This window comes from Candoia aspera, chromosome 2 (assembly GCF_035149785.1).
Source record: "Candoia aspera isolate rCanAsp1 chromosome 2, rCanAsp1.hap2, whole genome shotgun sequence".
Classification (NCBI taxonomy): domain Eukaryota; kingdom Metazoa; phylum Chordata; class Lepidosauria; order Squamata; family Boidae; genus Candoia; species Candoia aspera.
Window position 1 is genome coordinate 139,962,894 of NC_086154.1, and position 23,284 is coordinate 139,986,177.

General features: G+C 38.4%; 2 protein-coding genes across 3 annotated transcripts in view; both read left to right on the forward strand.

Moving 5' to 3' along the window:
• Positions 1-20,433, forward strand: part of SENP1 (SUMO specific peptidase 1) — a 31,227-nt gene extending 10,794 nt beyond the window's left edge. The window contains exons 7-18 of one of the 2 annotated variants that reach the window (XR_010067238.1): positions 846-949; positions 1,032-1,282; positions 1,546-1,600; positions 2,334-2,372; positions 3,654-3,738; positions 4,248-4,391; positions 5,277-5,408; positions 7,477-7,680; positions 7,949-8,028; positions 12,422-12,489; positions 15,408-15,492; positions 16,670-16,722. Coding sequence is in view for 1 of the 2 variants with exons in the window: in XM_063293894.1 (XP_063149964.1) it covers positions 846-949; positions 1,032-1,282; positions 1,546-1,600; positions 2,334-2,372; positions 3,654-3,738; positions 4,248-4,391; positions 5,277-5,408; positions 7,477-7,680; positions 7,949-8,028; positions 15,408-15,492; positions 16,670-16,765; positions 18,095-18,157 (1,338 nt within the window). In the remaining variant the exon portion in view is untranslated. Of the gene's footprint in view, positions 1-845; positions 950-1,031; positions 1,283-1,545; positions 1,601-2,333; positions 2,373-3,653; positions 3,739-4,247; positions 4,392-5,276; positions 5,409-7,476; positions 7,681-7,948; positions 8,029-12,421; positions 12,490-15,407; positions 15,493-16,669; positions 16,766-18,094 lie in introns of those variants that run through there. The other variant, XM_063293894.1, reaches the window with a different exon arrangement.
• The window catches only part of ASB8 (ankyrin repeat and SOCS box containing 8), a 107,105-nt gene that overhangs the window by 78,149 nt on the left and 5,672 nt on the right, over positions 1-23,284 (forward strand). The gene's annotated exons all lie outside the window — the stretch shown is intronic.

A 23,284-nucleotide genomic window follows, 5' to 3' on the forward strand; every position in this document is an offset into this window, starting at 1 on the left:
AGAATAACCTAGAAGAATAGAACAGTGAATTAAAAAATGAATAAACCAAAAGGATTATTGGGGTGAGGAAATCCTAGGAAAGGAAAAAGATGATGGATAAGGAAAAAAAAACAGTTAAGTGCCCATAAATAAGTACTACAGATGTGTGAAATATAGGTGTTCGTAGAACAACCAACTACCCCAAGCCAAATTTTTTTCTGTGGGGTCATTCTTATTTATGCATATGACCATCTGTCTGTACTCACATCATTATTTTCATCCTTGGTGATGGGGTTTATGGATGCTTGCCTTAATATCTTAATTCATTCTGCATATTAGGTAAACATACAGGTAGTCCTCACTTAACAACCATTTGTTAGTGACTGTTTGGGCTTACAACGGTGCTGAAAAAACTGACTTATGACCATAACTCTCACAACTGTCACAGCGTCACCGTGGTCACATGATCATGATTTGGGCTCTTGGCAACTGATGGCAATTTATGACCATCGCAGCATCCCGTGGTCACACGATTGCCATTTCCAGCCGGCTTCTGGCAAGCAAAATCAATGGGGAACCGCATGATTCGCTTAATGACCACATGGTTTGCTTAAAGCTGCAGTGATTCACTTAATGACCACTGCAAAAAAGGTCATAAAATTGGGTCAGAGTTGCTTAATGACTGCCTCGCTTAGCAACTGAAATTCCAGTTCCCAATTGTGGTTGTTAAGTGAGGACTACCTGTACTTTGTCAATGATAAGCTTAAACAACTTTTGCATCCTATAAAATACTATGCTTCTATGTAGACACTCTGTGATTAAATTATGTATTTGCTAGTAATGTATGGGATTTTTTTTCTCCCCAGACAGTTCGGGAAGAAGAGAAAGAAATATACAGGCAGCTGATTCAAATGGTTACAGGGAAAAATCTGTCAGCTTCCAAGGCCTCTTCATTATTGTCTCTTCACCTGTGAGTCTCTGAAATATATTGATTAAGCTGGTTGTCTACTAGTTTATTTCCAAAATTTCTGGCCTTTTCCTTTTGTTTTCAGGCCCAGGTTTGCAGGTTCCAATAAAAAAACTGTGAAAGAAACTGAAAACAAATGTATGAAACCTTTTGATGTTTGTGGCCCCTCTCTGGGCAACCAGTCATCCAGTCTTCTCAGGATACAGGAGCAGCATTCTCACAAACCACAGCCACAACCAGTTTGTAGTTTCACTTCCCATGTTAACTTTGACCCCAAGGAGACTAGCACACCCATACAGCAAACTAATCTACCAGCATTGGATGTCCAGACCAAAGGTAAAAGTAACTGATATAAATTGAAATATTGTGGATTCGTTTTGTGACCCCAAACCGCTGAATTACTATTTTCTCCAGCCATCTACACTGTTGATTCTTAGGTGCAGGTTTGTTAATCTCTCTCAGCCTGGTACCTAAGTTTTAAAACCACAGTCTAAGGCCACTGAATAAATCTGAATTCAGTCTTGTGATATGGACGCTGTTGGAAAAGACTATTGATACAGAGTAATGTTTAATCTTGCACCTTCTTTTGTTTCATGTAGGATCTGATTCAGTCATAATGTTAAATGGCAAAGACTTCAGCTCTCCAGCTCCAAGGCAAGTGTATTTTCTGACTTGTAGAAACTACAATTTATTGTTTCCAGGGGAATAGAATAGAAAGAATGGGTGAAGTAAATTTGTTGAGCTTAAGCCACTTAAGTCATTAGAGCAAATTAGTTAATGCCCCCTAAATTTCAGGGGAACTTTAGGATTATTTATTTCTGATGTTGGGCTAGTCTATTTAGCCTTGGTTTTGCCTTGTCCTCTTTGGTCATGTATTTTGAATAAAACATCTTTTACTATTGTTTTCTTAATCTGCATCAATAATTAATGCAAATTTTGTAGTTTTGTTTATTGAACTTCAAATTTTAGAGGTATTTTTTGTTTCTCCCTCTAGAGTGAATGTTAGGAAGTGTCTTGTTCTCAGACTTTTCTCTGGATTTTCACGCTTTTCAACTCTTGCTGTTTCAGAGTTTTTCTGTAGTCCATTTGCACTGTCATTTACTGAGGCACTATGTTCTTGCTGGCTTTTCTTGGATATACAGTATCATCTAAGCAGAAAGTATGGCCCTTTCCCTTTCTCTGGCTCTGATGAACTCCTGAAATTGCTAGCGCAATTTTTTTTAGTAGAAATTTCTGTTTGGTTGCTGACTTTACAATTGAATTTAATTATTTACTGCTGTTGATATTTTCTTCCTGTCTTAGCACTACAGTTGAAACTTTAATACTTGCTTGTTTCCTTCTTCCTGGAAGAATCATTAATACTTTCTCCTTTCCATTTCCCCTTTAGTACACCTTTCTTTGAGGCTGAACTGTGGATAAAAGAATTGTAAGTATATTCCATTTCTGAATCCCTAGTATAGCTGTCCTTCATAGACTCATTATATAATCAGATATTTAGCTTTTGTGTCTTTAGTTTAACCTTTCTTAAAGCTAAATCTACCTTTCCTTTTGATTTGACTAGCTAAAAAAAAAGTTTGGTTTCCTTTTCCATTACTGTAAAGAAGCTAGGCAGTCTGGATTCCAATTGCTAATGAGGGCAGGAAGTTATATGTTAGGTTCACCTATCTTTCTTATATCCTCTATAAGATCACAGGTGTGTAGGTATATATGAGAGACCAAAGGGTATGGGACTTTTTAACTTATCGATCTGTGGTCTCAAGGCTGAAGGTATTTTATAGTAATTGCTATGATGCATGATATGGTGCCTGTGAAATCACTGTTCTGGTTAGATACTGGTATTAAAAAAGGTTGGAGAGCTTTTAGAGGTAAATACAAACCTTTTAAAGTTTTAAAACAGGAAAATGAGCATTCAGATCCCAGCACCAAATCTTACTCCATGCTATTAGATCCATTCTTATGGATCTTTCAGTTAAATGTGGACAACATTTGGAAGGTTGTTGCCACAATTCACCCTTCTGACTGTCCTGATTACCAGGAAACACACTGAGGCGAGGACTTGGTCTCTAATATTTATTAGTAGTACTTAACAAGAATCCTAACAAACTGAGAAGGCGTGGGAAAACCCAGCCATATAAACCCCAAAGGTTAAGGCGGTCCCGATCTGTGTCTCTTTGAATGGCTGAACAGTTCCTCAGTGCTACGCATGCGCTTGACAGTCTGGGTGAGAGCCCCCTGCTCGCCATCCTTACTCATGACACTGACTTTCTGAAGGACCAGAGCAATGCTATGACATCACTAGAATGGGTACACTGATTTTTTTTCCTGCTTGCTTCTTTTCAGGGTACTTGCATTCCTGCCCTTAAAACTGCCCCCAAATGGCCTGAATTTAAATTTTATTGGTTTGATCTAGGAATTACTATTGAAATGCAAATGGAGTCCTGGTGTGCAGTGTGCAAGCTGCAAGTTGCCTATCTTGAATTAAAGAGATGCAAGTGGGAGTCCAATAGAACTGGGCAATTAGGTCAGCAGACATGACACCTTCACCCAGCACTCCCCATCCTATATCTCAAAGCAGCCTTCCCAGAAGGAAGGAAGGAATGATCAGGAGCTGAAAGAAATAATAGGCATAACTGAAAGTGTGCAAATAGGAATTTTCATGGCTAGCGATGCTGAATATTCAGTTTGTTGTATACTAACATCCATCTAGAACCAGTGTATATGACTCCCGAGCCCGTGAGAGATTGCGACATATAGAGGAGCAGAAAGCCTTGGCACTGCAGTTGCAGAATCAGGTGAGAAATCTCAACATGATTAGTGTTTTTAAGGAATGGTCAGTGGAATTGTATCTGAGCTGAGAAGGCTGCCTGATTCTCCAGGTGCCTGCTTGCCTTTGCTATGAATGATAATTGATGCAACTGGAACCTCTAAAGATACATAGTTTAATATTGCCATCTGGCTCCCTTGCTTTATCTTTAATACATACTGAATTGGAGGCTGATAAGCTAGAGATCAAAGTGAGCTTGAACGCATTTACGATCAGTCAGTGGATTCCACTGTTGTTGATATGGGCTCTGACTTCATATAACCCTAAATCTGTATAAGTTTGATGACTGCATCCTTCTGTACATCAACTAATGTGAGAAATCCAGACTCTTAAGTTTAGAGGTGGGCTTCTTAGTGGCTCTTTAAATATTGCTGAACTACAACTCTCTGCATTCCTATCCACAGACTTAGCAACATCTGAGATTGCCCACCTTGGTGTAATGTTAAGTCTTACTATATTTAATGATGTTCCTTTTAGAGGCTGCAGAAACAGGAGACCTCAGCACCTGAGTCAATAAACTTACACCTTCGAGTTCCTCTTGAAAAGGAAATTCCTGTCACAACTGTTCCAGAAGACAGTAAGGCAGTGGATAGTGAAGATGAATTTCCTGAAATTACAGAGGTTCGTTTTTAGATTAATGCTAAAAACCTTGATGCCTTGATAAAATATTATCTGGAAGGTAGTTTATAGAAAGGTGCAATTATTGTGGTAGAATTGTTCCTGGGCTGTGCCTCTTCATAATGCATCTCTGTGATAGAATGCTCTGTCCTGTTTTGAAACACTCTGTTTCATAAAAAGCTAGATTTTGGGGGATAGTTTTCTAGCCTAACTTGATGTTGCTAGTAGTTTTGTTTCTTACGTTATCTGCATTTCTCCAGTGAAAAAAAACTTAATTTCAAACCTTTTCTTAAATTCAAACCCTTTTTTTAAGTGCAACATAAGAAAAACATATGGGAGATAGTTTAATTTTTTCCAGACTTTTCCAAGAGAAACTTATTTGTAGAACATAATTATGAGGAATTTTTTTCAGTATGTAATAATCTTCTTGAGCCACAGCCTCCTCACCCCCGAAGTATATGTATGTCTAATCTGCATCTTTCCTTACTTTCTTTGTGCTCTCGCTGTGCTTATGCCCCCATGGCATTTAAATCTCTCATTTAGTAATGCAAATGAGATTATTTTGGGAAATTGAGCACCAATCTCCAAGCATATTTCCTTGGGGAAGTTAGTAATCTTTCATTCACAACCCCCAGACCATGGGGACTTGTTTGTGCACCACTTTTTACTTCCTTTCCACACTTTGTTGTTGATGTCATGGGCCTTTTCTCTTTTCACAATAAACCTAATGCTGAATTGGAACACTAATTTCAGACTGAGTACCACTTGTTTTCATTCTGGGCCTATCCTTCTTCGTAATGAGGTTTTTAATTAGGAGTCCAATTTTGAGCTTGGATTAAAATCTTCAGCAAGCGAAAGCCAAAGCTCTTTCCTCTTAACAATTTGTAGGAAATGGAGAAAGAAATAAAAAATGTGTTACGAAGTGGAAACCAGGATGAAGTGTTGAGTGAAGCCTTCCGATTAACCATCACTCGGAAAGACATTCAGACTCTTAAGCATCTCAACTGGCTCAATGATGAGGTAAATTTAATCTTTAGTCTGTTTCAAACATAATTTTTAAACTCATGAATCTGAGTTGTAAAGGTTCATTGAGTCCAACCTCTTCAGGTAGCCAGGAGAGGGGGCTTTCTAGCCACCATTTGAATATATGCATCACTGCTCTGGATAATTGGCTCCACTGTTGAACTGCTCTTACTGTTAGGAACTTTCCCCCCCTAATGTTCTGTTGAAATCTGCTTTCTTTAACTTAAATCCATTATTCTGTGTTCTGCAGACCAGCGAGATTTGTATAGGTAGTTACAACCATTCATTCAGTGACCATTCGAAGATACGGAGGCCCTGAACAAATGGTACTTACGCCCAGTCCATGACATAATGGCCAATGTAGGACCCCCATGGTCACGTGATAAAAAATCGGGCACTTGGCAGCTCGTCCACACTTAAGACTGCAGGGGTGTTTCACTCCCCCCACCCGCCTATCTCCCCTACATCTCTGCCCTTTTGCCTCCCTGCGCAGCCCCTGCCACCCTGTGCTCTGCCACCCCCAGCTGACCTTTGCCATCTTCTTGCTCCCATTGCTCACCAAGCACACCCGGCCAGGCATGTTTCATCAGCAGTGGGAGCAAGAAGATGGCGAAGGTCAGCTGGGGCAGTGGAGTGCAGGGTGGCAGGGGCCGGGGGGGCAGGGCAGTGAGGGCAGCTGTGGCTGGGGCTTCATGCCATGTGGCTGGGGCTTTGTGCCACAGTGCTGGGGCTTTCTGGGCGGCTGCAGCTTCACACTGCACACTGGGCTGGGGCGGCTTCGGCTCAGGGGCTTCTTGAAGCCCCAGAACCTTGGTGTGCCACGAAGCCCCTGAGCTACAGCGCAGCAGCCAGCCCCTGAGCTGTGCAATTCTAGGGCTGCTTGCTGCCCTGCAAGGTAGGGTGCAGGACAGCCAAAAGGGCAGAGATTTGGGGGAGATGGGTGGGGGGAATTGAAGGGGAGGCAGTCCCTTACCTTGGAAGAACTGAGGCTCAGGGCTGGGAGGGGCCAGCCAGGAACAGCTTGGATTGGGGTAGGTCCTCAACTAACAACTAGTGGGATTTGGTTAACAACGGCAACAGGGAGTGCCAGGATTGCCGTTGCTAAGCGATGCGGTCATGTGATGTGCTTTACAACCACATCATTTAGTGATGGAAATTCTAGTCCCAATTGCCTTGTAAGTTGAGGACTACCTATACAAAATTTCTAGATGATGCATTAAATGGCAGTAAAGGATCTTGTCTGCTCAGATCTTAATCCCATTTTGTTGTACATTCCGTTGCATATACTGGAAGAACACAAGCAGGGTATTAGTGATGTAGGCAACCTGCTATTATTTCTTAGCTGCTAGTAATTTGGAGGTAAGATAGAGCCATAGTGACTTAGGGCCCTGGATAGGTTATCTTTTACAAGCTACATGATCCCTTGTTAGAGCAGTTGAAACCCATGGCTATCCATCCTGTGACACTGCTTTTTTAAAATGTTTTACATAGCAAGTCCCTTATGAGTTTCACCTTCCAGCTGTGGTAGCTGATTGTGAGACACCCTGAATTGCATAAATTCTGAAATGCTATAGTTCATATTGCAAAAATCAAACACAACAGATGTAGGTTATTAAATATGCATCGTGCCGAGAGTGCTGGCTATGAAAGTCTTTAAAATATAATCTCCCTTGAGTCAACTGAAGCTCTGGTGACAGCGTAGACATGTTGATGCAGTTTCCTAGGTAACAATACAGAAGTGACTTGCCCTTGTTCTCTCTCAGGGACTTCTTTTGGGTGACTTTCTAGTCTAGTCTACAGACCCTGGACTTTTTGGTGGTCTCCCACTCGAGTGTTACTACTTTTTTAAGATCCGTCAAGATCAGCTGAGTGCTGCTGCCTGCTGTGATGGAAACGTATTTGCTACTGTGCATATCTATTTTTTGTTAATAGGTATCTCTAACGCTGCTTGTTGGTTGATTAGATTGAATATCACCATTTATGTAATGAATGCTCTTTTGGGAATAGAGAAAAAGAACTGTTCTGAAAAACTACCAAACCCTAACATGTATTTCTCCCCTCACAGATAATTAACTTCTACATGAATATGCTGATGGAGAGGAGTAAACAAAAAGGCTTTCCAACCGTTCATGCATTTAACACATTTTTCTTCACCAAGTTAAAAACTGCTGGGTATCCAGCCGTGAAACGTTGGACTAAAAAAGTTGATATATTTTCTGCGGACATTCTCTTGGTTCCTATTCACCTTGGTGTCCATTGGTGCCTAGCAGTGAGTATATTATGCGTGTGTGCATAAGTGTTCAAATGAATTCACATCAGTGCCTTCAAATGCTCCTTGCCTGTTCTGAATTCAGTCTAAATTCCTTCTTTATGATGGCTTCTCTTTTTGTCATCTTTACTTTCCCATTTGCCTGCTTCTGAAACACTTTCCCAATTTTTCCTGAGGTACCCAAAATGTGCCAAAAGCATCCTAGAAAGTACATACTTCAGGGTAAGACTATGCCAACATCTTAATGCAAAATTTTTGCCTTGTTTAGGTTACTGACTTCAGGAAAAAAACCATCACCTACTACGATTCAATGGGTGGAGCTAACAGTGAAGCTTGCAAGATACTCTTGTGAGTATCTCTGTTACATTAAAAATGTTCATGTTTTCCTCATGATCTTAGGATTGATAGAAGCAATTTTCATGCCAAGTGGTTGTTGCTGTTATAACACCTGGAAATAGCTGAACTTTCAGGGTATTTTCCAAAGAGACAGCTAAAAACATGTGTGCTCCTATATATATATTTCAAATTTCATCACCACCCATCTCTCTCAAGAGTGACTCTGGGTGGTTTACAGTAAAACTAAAACAAATACAGGTTAAAATATGATAAAAACAGTATTCTTAAATAGCAATATAAATATAAAATCCAGGATAGGGTTGTTAAAAAGTTCTTATAAGTATTTTAGAAGAAGGGTTTAGGGCATGAATCTCCCAAGTGCTGAAAATTCTGTATCCTTCTTTATATTGTTGAGGTTGCAGTCTTAAATGCACTATATTTTTATCCTGACTTTTCATTAAAAAGTTCAGAAGGCTATATGAAAGTTATCTGAGAGTAGAAAAATAAAAATAAAACAAGAAGAATGTAATATATTAGCCAATTATAAAAAGAGATTATATATTTGATAATAAGCCCCTTAAGATTTGTGGGGGAGGCTCCTGTATCTGAACATAATGGCAGATTTGAACTTTTGAGAGCAACATTCAGGTTAATTCATTCTTAAATGGCTTTTCCATCTGGAAAGTGTACTGATCGCTTTACAGATTTGGGCAAAGGTGTTGTAATACAGAATTAAAAGATGTATAATGCCTGAGCATGAAGCTTTTCTAAAATGAGTCAAGAATGATGCATCAAACCTGACCCATTGTCCCTTCTTTGGTATTAACAAATTAGCAACAAGTTCTAATTTTAAAGACATCAAAAGCTATTATTGATTTGGTGTATATTTTGTTTGATTTTTAATTTGTTGTTCTTTGTAATATAATTTTTAGGATAATTTACATTTTATTAAAGTTCAAATAATGTATTGTTTAAATTGTTTATCTGTTGTTTCAGTGAAGCGTTTCAAGGTCCTCTGTGTTGGGAAAAGCTCAGTTAGAACACACTTAGGAGAATAAATTCTATTTTCTGTTATGATCTTTCTTTGATGTTAGACCATTCTGTTTAGTTTAATAAATTACATGGCCATTTCCAAAAAAACTAGCTAAATATAAGTTGGTCTATATATTTTTTAATCTTTAACATTATTAAACATTTTTTATTTCTAACATTAAATGGCCAAAGGATCCAAAAATCTAGCAAGGGCATTGTTCACATTACAGAATTATTGAGATTTTTATGGCCTCATCTTAATAGTATTTATATTCACAGAAAATGTGTGCGTCTGTGAAGGGGGGAGTATGGGTATCATTGGTGCATATTACAACACATTTTAAGCAGACTTTTCAGGATGAAATAAAATGGGATGTTTGCTTATAAGTAGATAGATTTCCATGTATTCCTGTATGTTTTCAGAGTCTCATTTTACTAGCAGTGCTGTCTGAAATACTTGCCATCATTTACAGATTAAGTCCTTTAAAAGGTGAGCTATGATATAAGATCTAGAAGCATCCAAAAGTAAATTAGTAAAAAAAATGTTATTAACAGTGCATATCAATAAAACAAAAATATTCATGAAATTCATCTTAACACTCACAATGGATACAATGCACAGAAATGGTTCACATTGGTAAATAAACCAAGAAACTAAAATTGGATTAATAATGAAGAATACTCTTTTTGCTAGAAGCTTACTTATTTAGCAACATAGTAATGCTAAATTAATGCTCATCCATGGGTTGCCCTTCATCTGCAGGAGCACATGTTCCACTATCGTTAACACTGTAGGTTAATCTGTGTCAATGAAAGCCAAAGTATCTCTGATGTCCAAAGGAACCCGATGTGACAATTGTAACTTTTCCTGACAGGAATACCTTGCCACCATATTCAAACACTGGTAGATAGGACGTCACTGTAATATGTTTTCTGTGAGGCTTCCCTTGAGAGGAGATTTCAGCGTGTAGCTGGTGCAGAGTACCAGAGCTAGGTTTCTCATAAAACTTTTGCTAAAGGCTCTTAAGACATTTCCCAGGTGGCATTGATTGATCAGTTTGTGACCAAGTTGTTTGAGGAACTGCTTGCTTTCTTACATACCTACGTAGTCATGGTATTCTACTGAGGAGGCCCTGCTCAATATATCATGACTATCTGATACTCATCTGGCTGTGAGGCCAAGACCAGCATTCCCTGTAAAAGCATCCACCAGATGAACAATCTTCTGATGGAAATTAGGCCAGCTTTCACTGTGGAAGCTTTCCACCAAGAATTAGAACATACTTGTTTGCTCCGGTCTTTTCTAGATTTTGTTTGGCCTCTTTAAATTAGCTGTCTTGATTATATAGTCTATTAATGTTAGCTTAAGGAAGTTACCATTTCTACAAGTAGCACATTTAAAAAACATGAACAGGGTATATACATAAGTATTAATGCTAGAGGAATACTCTAAAATAAAATTAGTTAAGAAAATGAAAGAAACAGTTTTAGCAATTAACGTAAGTGTGCAGGTTGCAAAAATCAAAATGACATAAGAAAAGCTTTGCTAGGGTCAGCGCCATAGGGAGTATATCTTGCTGGAATTTAACCAAATATTTTTAATTTTTCTAAGTACACTGAATGTAATGAGAGTTATTCTTGACTATGCTTGTATACCAGTGCAGTCTTAGAAATCTACTTATTTGCATTTAATATTCAGGAAAAAAACATTTTCTGAACCTTGGATCGATCTGCAGTACAGAAGAAAATTTGGAGACTGTACACATTTATTCATTTAAAGCATTTCTACTCCTTAACTGTGTGAAGGAGCTTAAAAAGGCAGGCGTAGTCTAAACATATAAATATGTCTTACCAGCTTCAAAACACCTTTTTACAGGTGACTAGGGTGGGCTGGAGATGAGACCTTCCTGCTTCAGCAGTAACAGCAAGCTCTACCACAGTTGCTGCACCCGTGGACCCAATAATATGGGTATGTCAGGCAATGTGTTAGGGCAGGAAGTGGATCTTCAAGATATTATGATCTATTATTCCTGACAAAAATTAAAGCAAAGGCCAGAAACTACTTATGGAGCTTAGTGAAACTCATTGGTGTTGGTGGTAGGAAAATATTCCATAGGGAGGTAGGAGAAAAAAAGACTTAAAAATTGGTGATTCTTCCTCTCCCTTACACCATAGGATTTCTCTGCCAGTAGATTACGTGTAGTCGTTGTTTAGCGACCCCAGTTGGGACCGGCAACTCAGTCGCTATGTGGAAAAATCACATGACTGCAACTGTGCTTACAATTTTACTTCAGCTTTCAGCTCTTTCATCTGAGAGCTCATTGTAAAGCAGAGTTACTCAATCTTGGCAGCTTCTGGATGTGTGGACTTCAACTTACAGAATCAGCAGTGGCAATAAGTTTATGGTCTGCACCTTTCCAATTGGAAAGATGGCATTAGTTGATTTGTTTATTGTTTTAGAATGGTGGCTTTGTAAATTTATACATTGAACAATTTCCTGTGTTTTATAACAAATTTATCATAGTAAGCTCACTCAGTGTAAGAAATTTATATACTACTAAAACTCTTGTGTAGTGTTTGTTACAAACTCTGTTTGTAACCTTTAACTGGGCAAAATGGTGCATCATAGGCCAACAGTGTTTGAACCAAGGTACCTCAAATGGGCTAACTTACAGAATGTGTCCAAAATCTGGGACCTATGACTTCCATGGAATTGAAATTTGGCAAATTTTATAAAAGATTTTATGGCATAAAAATGATCATAAAACATTTTATGACATAATACAAAATGTCATAAAAAATTTCCTGTGGTCAGCTCCTGATGTTTGACTGTGTTATACAGTTCACTATGAATGACATGGGCTATTTTCAAGGCAGATACATTTCTGAATATCTCCCTGAATTTTTAAGAACATTTCCACTGTTGAAGGCAGTACATTAGAAGCTCTTCCACTGTTGAAGGTATTGAGGAAACTGATAGGGAAATATCTCTGAAATGATGACCCAAAGGGTCACGGGTTGTCTAGTCACCAACGTAAGTATTGCCATGGCAAACTACGTTGCTAGTTCTTGTCTGGAATTGGAAGCAGGCAGTAGTACAAAGTAATGGTTAAGTGAAAGAGATAATTGGCTCAATGATGTATTTAGAAATATAGGTTGGATTAAGCTTTTTGTTTGTTAGATAATTTGATGGTTGCCCTGAGAATAATGTTGTGGTTACAGCTTTTCTACCAGTTTAATCTTACTGGTAGTAAGAATGGGAAGTCTTCAGTTTTGTCCAGTTTACTAGTGGCACAGCTAGAATAACACAATGGGGACTCAGCTTTCAGCTGACTGTTGCGGTAACTGTTTTTCCCTTTCTATTTCCTTTCAGGAGGCTTTAATTGGTTGAGTGCAGTGGGAGGATCACACCGGGAACAGGGGACAGAGGTCCTATTCATGGTTAGTGACCCTTTCATGCTTTCAATCTTTAGAGCTTCCTGATTTTTGGTGAGTTTTGAATGGTTTGTTTGCCCCTTTTTAGAAAAGGAAGAAATTTATGGTGTCGTAGATCTGTGGTTTAATTCTATAAGTTGTATATCCTGTTTGAAAAACTAGTTAAGGCAAACTCATTAATCCAATTCAGCATAAGTGTCAGATTACGATTATTGAAGGATTTTAGATAGCTGGGATAGCTTAGCCTTCTTCTTCCACCGAAGGTTCTACAGAGTGTTGTCAGAATAGCTGGTGATGTGATAGAAGGATTATGATCTTAGCTGATTCATATATTTTCACACTTGCTAGTTGTGTCACTTGGATCTTGATTAATTACACCATTAATATATTTTAAATTGGGGGAGTAGGAGTGGCAACTCTGAAGAAGAAAGGGGTTTGCCTTAAAGTATCAACACATATTGCTTTAGAAGTAGTGAAAAATGAAGCATTCAAAAGGTACTGTTCCTTTTTCATGATCCTTTCTAACTTGTGTGTGAGAGAGATACGTTTAAAATGTAAGGTTGAAGAAAGTACCTGAAACACTTTGGCACGTGCACAGCACCTTCCTTCGTACCTGTAGAGTGCTCATGCCCTTCACATCCATCAGAAAATGTTCTCTTTTTTTTTTTTGTAAGTGGTAGGTAATTCTCAGCTGGTTCTCAATTTAAAGTTTGTTTTGACTAGTGATTGTATTTCAGTACAAATTAAAATATTCTTATGTAGTCATTGGTTACTGGCAGAGGGCAGCATCCTGGTCAAAACCCTTGTTTGGGTTTGGAAGCTAAGCAGTTTAAACCTACTTAATACTCGGATAGAAGGCCACTAACAAATTCCCGGACTGTACGTTAGGATGAGTAAATGAAAAAACATCTCAGGAGAAGGCAGTGGCAAACTTTTGCATAAGTTCTGAGAAAACTACATGGATGTGTCTATGAAGTCAGCAGTAGCTGAGCTTAGCTCAAAGGAGATTTTACTACCATTTCACTACGCAAGCCATTATTTTTGTTTTTGTTTTAAAAAAAAGTCTAATAGGATTGTTGGAGTCCAATTGGAGAACTAGGCGCTGGAAATTAATATCAGATTAAAATCAAATATCAAGAACATTTATTTGAATCCATTCTATTTTTTTCTAAATTATTTTCTTGAATCTATTCTTATTTCATTGAAAAATTGCCTTTCACTTTTATTACACCTGCCTATTTAGAAATGTAAGCAGTTGGGAGCTTCACTTTTTTATTTCATTTTTTTTTATCTTTCCATCCTCCAAAGCTGTAGGAAGTAGTGATGTTAGTGAGTGCTGGCAATTTTTTTCAGCTTTTCTGTATTTTTGGGTGGAATGGGAACAGTTAAACCTTGAGTCCTTTTTGCGTTTTTGTGCCTTGCATTTAAAAACTGTCACAGTAGCATGATCTGAGGTTGTTTTGAAGCTGCAAACATGGGTTTAGGGACTGTGGATAGCTCATCTCTGTTTAAGAGGATAATCTGCCACAATGACTTGGTAACATAACTTTGGAAAAGCAGTGTTTTAATGAAACTATAGCAACAAGCAGGTCTTTCCTCCAACAGGAGAAAGCATAATAAAATCGTATAAGTAAGATTGGACTTACGTACCTAGCCAAGAAGAGGTAGTGTGTAGACATACTTGGAGGAAGAAAATATATTGGATCACTACTTTAAACTTAATTCTTTATAGCTAACTGAGTAACCAGAATGTTGCCGTATGCTGGGCAGTTAGGACATTTCTTTCTGGGGCAGTCAGTGTGGAATCATTAAAATGAGAGCTCATAGCAAGCTGCCTGGTTTAATATGTTTTGTTTTAACATTTAGGATATCTGTGTGTGCTGTGATATTTATCCCATTAGCTGTTGTTTAGTCCAAATCTATATCAGAGAATGAAACTGAACCTTATAAGTCACTGCTTGAAATAAAAAAAATTGCAGCTACTTAAGGCAGGTGGAATAGATAATACATGGTGCAAAGACAAAATACAGCTTTTGTGAACTAGCCCCGAGAGTGCTAGAAATTTCCACATAAAGATAATTGAAACAAATAGTAAGTAGTTCATCCTTTCCCCAGACAAGAAAATCCTTAAATGTGTGTACATACTAGTGCAAGTATATTGGGGCTCTGGGTTGTTTGGCAGTGATTTGAAAGATACCCGTCACACCTTGCTTGAGTAAGAGCGCTGTGGTTTCTGCTGTTTATTAAAGGGAGCTTGAAAACAGGCGCCATGGCTTTAGGAATGGCCTTAACTTTAAGGAGAGGGTTTGTTAGAACATTGGCATTGTGGGGTGTGGGGGTTGTTTTACTGAATTGATGCTGAACTTGCACAAAGCACTTCTTCTGAGTCACGTTCAGAGTACTGTATGTGTAGCCTTAGAGTATATTGGCTGACTGGGTAAAAACAGGCAATAGAGCTGTCTTGTGTGTTTAGAAAAGGAATCTCATCTTGCGCTTTTCTGTATTTTCCTCACTAAAAGTTTTAGTCTGTCTTGAAACCTCACCACATGTGTAGTAACAGTTCTCAATTGACTTGGGATTCAAAGTTAGGGCAGGGAGTCAAAATTATTTGGGAACTGCAATATGCATGCAGTTATAGGACAAAGAGTACATTTCCTGGTGCAACTCAATTGGCAAGGGGCTTTCTGGCTGGGGATGGAAGAGCAGGACAGCTCTCTCTGCTGAGGGAAGCAAGAGGTCAAAAACTCTCTTGTCATGCATCCTTTAATAAAAGGGATTTGTCGACACATTAACAGCTCTGACCGTCTTGATGTAACTGAATATTTTTTGCTAAGTTGTAATTCTTAAAATGCAACATTAATTAAAAGCGTTTCATATATTTTGTTATGTGCTAAAATATTTGTGTTGTTTTCCAATCTCTACAGGCAGTACTTAAAGCAGGAAAGCCTTGATAAAAAGCGCAAGGAATTTGATACCAATGGATGGATGCTCCTGTGTAAAAGAAGCCAGGTTCGTTGGTTTTATATGGCTGACTGTATAAGACTGAATTGTTCATGTTATCAATCCTAGCTTATATGCACTTCCCTAGTTTAAGAAGTCACTTACAGGTAGAAGACAGTTCTCTTATCTTTCAGTCCTGACTGTAGCAAATGTAGATATTTAACAACAATATATGAACTTGAAGAAAATAATGAGAATAATACTGACAGACATGTAGATATGGTCAGCCCTTTGAGATAGGCCAAGTCAGGAAACAAAACTCCACAAGTTTGACTGGAACTATACTTTATTGATAGAGGTTACAGTAGTAGAATCTTGAAAGTTTCACTGAGCTTTCTCTCCCTCTTAATACTCTAATGAGTTAGGGAGGAGTTAATCTGAGCTTCTTTCTCACACCTTTACTGTTTCCTAGGCTTGAAGTATGCTTTGGTTTAGGTAACTGTCATAGTCTCTGCTTAGTTTCCCCAAGGCGAGCTAGGAAATCTGTGACTGGCTATGCCCACTGTGGCAGCCATTTTGTGAGAGTACCATTTCTTGCTCTCTCAATTCCAAATTTGGAGCCAATTTTGAAGGCTTCTGATCAACTGAAATCTGAATGCTTGTAGCAACTCCCTTTTTCAACACTTACTACAGAATACAGCTGATGCAAAAACACTTAACACTCTCCTTGCTCTGCTATCTTAGGAAAGAATTGCTTTCCAACAGCCCTTTACTTCTCATGGGGCTTCTTGTTTTCCCTTTCTGGCCCTTGTTGCTCCCCCCTATAACTGAAAAAGCCAGGCAAAAAGGCAAATCATCGAACAAAGAAGGGAAATTGGAATGAAGAAGAATATATGGCAAGTGGGAGCAGGACACAGCCATAAATACCTGCAGTAGCTTCTGCAGCCAACTGTAATTACTTGAGCCAGAGCTCAGTTGTGGTTGGAGATAATTGTGGAGCTGCTCATACATCTACCTTATACTTTGCCTTATTTGCCAAGTTGAAGCTTTACTGCTTTTGATGCCTCTGTCTTGGTTAAAATAGTAAGTCCTTTAATAGTAGTTCTTTGAATTATCCTGTGTTCTTCCATTGAGAGCTTAAAACTTTCACCTGCTGTATGCACTTTATAACAGTAGTATTGGATAAAGCCAACATGAAGTTCTTGTCAAGAAAATAAAGAGAGATGGGTTTGCTTGTCTTTTAAAGGAGATCCCCCAACAAATGAATGGCAGTGATTGTGGGATGTTTGCCTGTAAATATGCTGACTGCATTACCAAAGACAAACCAATCAACTTCACTCAAGTAAGTTTGCCCTGTATTGGCAGAATGCTGACTTTTATGATCTGAATGATGCAGCTTGGTTTTTAATTAGGATTATTATTTTTTAACTTTTGCTTTAAAACAAGGAAGGAAACAAAACACAGACAAAAAACACCAGTAAAAGCTTGACTTAATGGATCATTTTTGGGTGGGAATGACTGCTAAATCAGAATTTCCTTTAAATCCCTATTTGTGTAATTACATAATTGATGTAAGTAGTATCTCTTGCAACCCCCCTTGCAATCCCCCCTTAACATACAAGTTCTCCATTTAATGGAATTAGTTCATTAAACTGAGGTTTCACTATGGATATAAAAAAAATATCCTTAAGACTAGTTATTAAACCTTGACCACATGAAATAATTGTAAGTCTAAAATGTGTTTCCAATGTTAATTTTCCATGAACAGTAAATCCGTAATTTTCATATAATGATAAATTTCAAACTTTTAGAATATAATTCAAAATCACATTCACATCTTTAAACTATAATAATCTTTATAATATCATAATAAGAATTTTGTGAATATCTAACCAAAATGGAGTATTAATTGAACAAGCAGATATCTTATGGATTTAGTTCTCTCATCCCTAATACAATTCCTACATAAGGGATTGGTAACCAGTCCTGTTTGAACATTCTTTGATGAGTCCAGAACACATCGAGAAAATGTAGTTGAATTAATCTCTTTTTAAGGTTATACTTTAAAAAAAAAAACCTTTATACTGATTTACTAGTTTAGGATATTCTAGCTCCTTATACCAGAGTTCTTGAAGACAACTAATATCCACCTTAGTGATAATCTGTCTTGGTTTATAAAAGTTGATGTAGATTTAGGTGAAACACATTCTGATAGTATTAATAGTTCAGGACTTTTAGAGGCAGTCAGTGCCTCTGGACCAGCTGTGAATTCAAGAGGTGTTTTTATTATATTGTTAACTTAATTCCTGTTGAATCTGAGCAATCAGGTAAGAGGCATGGCACAAGAACAGCACATTGCATGAACAACGTGGCTTGTACAGGAAATCTGGGAACTGATTTTTAGGGCAGAGAATACTTCCATCCATTTTAAATATGTCCTGCACCCCTTTGTTTTCATTGGGAACACAGGTTGTCGGAATTTGGAGCTTGAGTTTGTAAATACAACTTCAAAAACAGTAAGTTTTTAATGAAGAAGCGCTGGCTAGATTAATCTTGGTTTTGTGTTTAGGCAAGTGGGGAGGGACAGGAATATTATGTCAGCCTGCATTAAAAATGAAAGCCCTGGTAATGTTACAAAAATATTGATATTACTGATTTCTTACTGTTAAAGCAACACATGCCTTACTTCCGGAAACGAATGGTCTGGGAGATCCTCCACCGTAAACTGCTGTGATTTCATGCCAAGTAAGACACTTCAGAGACTGAAAACCCCAGCTTTACTCTTCTTGGCCATCTCCAAGTGGACTGCATGGGTTTCTCCACTGACAAGACTCTGTACATTGCATTTGGTATCTTTAAAAAGAAAAATCTATTTCTTGGACCAGTGTGCCGTACAGCCTTTTCGAAGCACACACTTTTTTTTTATATTTTGAAACCCTGTTTTTTACAAGGGACATTTGGAGATTCAGGGAAGTGCAGCTTTTTTTTTTTCTTTAAAGGGATTTCTGCCTTTCTCAAAATGGCCAGCTTCTGCGAAGAACTTGAGACCTGCCAGTGTTCAGCTGCTAGGGCCTTGGGTTCAGGGAAGCACTTGGAACCTTTTTTCGGAACTGTCAGGACCTAGAGAAGGATTGACGTCATAGCACTAAGTAAATATGGGTTCTCCACCTCACAATTGCTGCAGCTAATTATTTGATGTAAAACATGCAGGGTTATGTGTCTTGGGAAACCTACTTGGCCCAGGCTTTCCAGACATATGCATGTTTGTCTGTTTTCTACTTCCTATAACCTGCTGTTAATAACCAGATGATTCCCACAGCAGTTGTAACAACTTAGACTCCCTTTTGCTCTTAAACTATTAGAGAGAAATGGAATTCCTTGAGAATGAAAGGATAATAGATACCAGCACATGAAAAGTAACCACTTGCTGTACTTTACACCATGGCAATGACCCCTTCAGTTCTGTAGTAGGGCTGCCCAGTGGAAAATGAACAATCCTTTACTGATGCTTTTATTTTGGCATTCAGTGTTTATTTTGTCACAGCGAATGAGTCATTAACCATCCTCTGACTACATATTCAGGACTAGCCGTTTATCCTAAAGGAAAGCGAGGCATTTGTGGGCAGAGGCATTCCGCCCTGGGTGCCCTTATTCTTCACTGCCTCCCTTAAACCTGCTGTGGTGGGTTTTGAACCTGAGAAAGAAAAGTTAGACACCTTTGTGGCCTAGATCACTGCATTCAGATGACTGGGATTATCCCCTTTGAAAGCCAGCATTTTTTTCTTAACCATATTCTTGCTATGTGATCAGAAACTGAATTTCATAAAAAACTAAAATTTTGAAGAGTTGGTGCATTACATTCTCAATAAAAATAAGATTTATAGCAAACTAAGCGGTAATGTCAGTGGATGTTCGTTTGACAGAGGATGGAATAGTTGATCTTTCAGCTCTTTGTAGAATTAAGGTACAATATAACTTGTTTTAAAACTTTAATTATTAGTAAGCAGTTTTATACTATAAATATATAAATATATATATATATATATATTTATATGCCTTTCCCAGTAATCACCAATGAACAAATATGTGAGTTTTGCGGCTTTTTTTCTGTACGTTTGTTTTTTAAAAAGCTGTATTGAAAAGTTGCTTTATTCACTCATATGCCCCTCCCTCCTCTGTTTCTCAACAGCAATTAATGAGTTGTAGAACGCCCTAAAGAGAGTTTTCTTCCTCAGTCCTATTTTTATGCAGCTACCAGCAGATGCTTCGGACTACAACTTCCATCAGCCCCATCTGATCTAGTTAATGGAAGCTGTAGTCAAATATACATGGGCACTAGATTGGGGGAGGCTGATGTTGAATCTCTCCGGCTTTTGTATGTAACCAGTAAGAGATCCTGCTGGCATAGGCTTTAACTATGGAGAAGCAGGTTTTTCAGAGAGCCTATGACACCCCATGTATCACTGATGAGTTCACAGTTTCTTTTGTCCAGTATGAGAGGATGCTACCTTCTCAGGTCATACTGAAGACTTTCTTCAGTCCTCCACAAACAATTTCTGTCTAGCCAATCTTGCATTTGTTTCAGTGGAATCCATATTTAAATGGAAGTTGTATAGCAGCTAGATTGGTCTCTGTATCTGCTGTCAGCCAACAGAAATGGAATGCAGCCAGGATTCAGGCCCAAAAGCTTGGACTTAAGTTCACATGTCACATATACCTCTTGATGTATCTTTTTTTTTTTATACTTCTAAAGGATTAAAGTAAATGCCCTCTTGTGTTTTTGCCATCAAACAGGGAACATTTTATATATTCTGTATGTGTAAACAATAGTTTTGTACAAATTTCCCATTACCTTTCCCTAATATGTGCTCTTCCTAGACAAGTTTGTACCTTTTTTGATGTCTCTCTGTGTTTTTTATACCAGTCTCGGGTCACCTTTTTTCTATGTTTTTCTGCAAGTAATTTTATTTTGTAATGTGTTATTCTTAAATAAACGCAGCCATTTAAAAAGGTCAAAGAATCAAAGTCTGTTCTGCTCTCTGTTACCTGCAATGCGATTTACCTTATACTCTGATTTAATAGAGTATTTTCATAGCCCTGTCATATGGAAATGCTACACTGGTTGGAAGGGGGTATCTTTTAGCAGAATAAGATCAAGGCTGGTAAATTATACTAAGCACTAACTACTCTATAAGCAGAATTAAGCTTACCCACAATTAAAGCTTACCTACAATTACCCATTATCATACTGATAATGTCCTGCTCAGATTTTACAAATGTGTTTTTTTCTGAAAGAGCCCAAATCCTTGGTTAGACTGCTTAGTTAGATCTGTTAATCCAACAAAGTGGCTGGAAATCTGCTTTATATGATTTGTTGAATATTCCCTCTCAGTTCCAAATATTTATTAGGAGATTAAGGAGCTGTAAGAGCTGATGTATACTTTGGACACTAGGAGGTATAAGAACTCTGCAGTGACAATTTCTTGCCATGGTATGGCAGTTTGAAACTGGACCTTGAAGGAGCTAAGTAACAGAATATTCTGCAAAGCTTGCTAAGCAATTAAAGCCTTGAATATAAACTATGCCTACAGTAAACATGGAAAGTAGATACCAGCAAATACCCTTGTGGGCATTTTCTGATTGGGAATGTATCTCATTACCCTTTATTTTGCCCATTAGATTAATCTCTCAACTGTTAGGTGAAGAAAAAAAACATGATCCATCCAATTTTAATGATGCTGTGTCACAGAATGTAGTTTTATTTGTACTTGCACAAAAGCTACATTTAAAGTTTTTAAAACTATTTTTATTTTACATTTAAGTACATAGTAAAGTAAAGGTAAAGGTTTCCCTCGGCGTAAAGTCCAGTCGTGTCCGACTCTAGGGGGCGGTGCTCATCTCCGTTTCTAAGCCTTAGAGTCGGCGTTGTCATAGACACTTCCGGGTCATGTGGCCAGCATGACGACTCGGAACGCCGTTACCTTCCCGCCGAAGCGGTACCTATTGATCTACTCACATTTGCATGTTTTCGAACTGCTAGGTGAGCAGGAGCTGGGATTAACAACGGGAGCTCACCCCGCCGCGCGGTTTCGAACCGCCAACCTTCCGATCGGCAGCTCAGCGGTTTAACCCGCAGCACCACCACGTCCCTTTAAGTACATAGTAGAATTACTTTAATTCTGTTATTATACAATTAAACTTCCTAATATTTGTATCTAGTAATAAACAGTAGTACAGAATAATACAATGCTCTGTGGTCCTTTTCAAATTAATGTCTGACCATTGGGTACTAGGAGTATGTATGTTGGCACCACCTTGCACATAATAAAGCTACACCAAGCTGCTCATTTAAAACATTTTCTCTCATCTTCAGCCATACTAAGCCTTCTTCCTCTTTTTTCCCTATCAGTTTCCCCAATAGGATTATTTGCCAACATTGTTGAATACAGACTGACATTGAAAAATTACTCCTTATCTTCCATACCTGATTTATAAATTGTCTAGCATCCATGTACAAAATACAAAGGTTTGGCAAAAAGTTTTTATTGTAAGAGTGAAAATAAATAACCAAGATGTTGCACTAGATCCTAGGTTAGCCTTATTGTCAGCATTGGGGGAATCAAATTGCTGCATAAAAGTGTAATAATATTGTTAAGACTTGACTAAGTTATGTAAAAAAGGTAGGTGTGGGGCTATTGTTTGTTTTGATGTTAATGGATGTAATGGCCTATCCCACATTCAATAAACTTGAAACTATTAAATGTTGAAAAGAGGAAGAAGCTTGATTTACGATGAACTTCAGTAGCAGAATTGTATAAGCATAGTTCCATCCTGAAACTTTTGGTTAAAAGAGGAAAGTAAAACTGATTATCCAATTACAAATGGAGATATCTGCTGTTGTAGATGGGGAGCAGTAGCCAGTCACATTCAAAGAAACACATGGTGTCAAGCATTTACACTCCATAGTGTGCACATGTAAATATATATGTCTTATTAAAAGTTGTATCAATTCACACCTAATAATTCTCTGGCTGATGTTTGAAACTTCCTCGATTCTGGAGCTAGAATTTTGTGAAACAAGTGGCAGCAAGGTGTGGTTACCAAAAAGCATGTGAAAAAGCTGCTCCAAGCTGATATTCACTAATGGTAGCAATGGCTCTACACTCATCTTTCCCACACTCAATTTTCATTTCTTGTTTTATCCTATTCATGACCCACTCTGCCACCCAAATGCTCAGGATAGTCAGCTTCTGTACGAAACAAGAGATGGCTGCTGGTTTCATGGTTAAATAAAGGTAAAGGTTTCCCTTGACATTAAGTCCAGTCGTGTCCGACTCTAGGGGGCGGTGCTCATCTCCATTTCAAAGCCAAAGAGCCAGCGTTTGTCCGTAGACACCTCCCTGGTCCTGTGGCCGGCATGACTGAACAGAACACCGTTATCTGCCTGCCGAAGCGGTACCTATTAATCTACTCACATTGGCATGTTTTCGAACTGCTAGGTTGGCAGGAGCTGGGACTAGCAACGGGAGCTCACCCCGTCACGCGGACTCAAACCACCGACCTTCCAATCGGCAAGCTCAACAGCTCAGCGCTTTAACCCGCAGCGCCACGGCGTCCCTAGGTTTCACGGTTACAGTACACAAATATTTTATAAAGCTGGTACAGAGCCCATGGTACAAAATTCAGGATCCTTATGAAGAATTGTTTTGGTGAAGTCAACTGAGTGGATATTTGAATATAGGTCACCTAAATCTGCCCAGTTGAGTGGCAGTATGTAGCAGACCCTGGATGATCTTAGAAAGCTAAGCAGGACAGGACCTGGTTAGTACTTCCAGAAATTCCAGAACCTAAACTCACATAT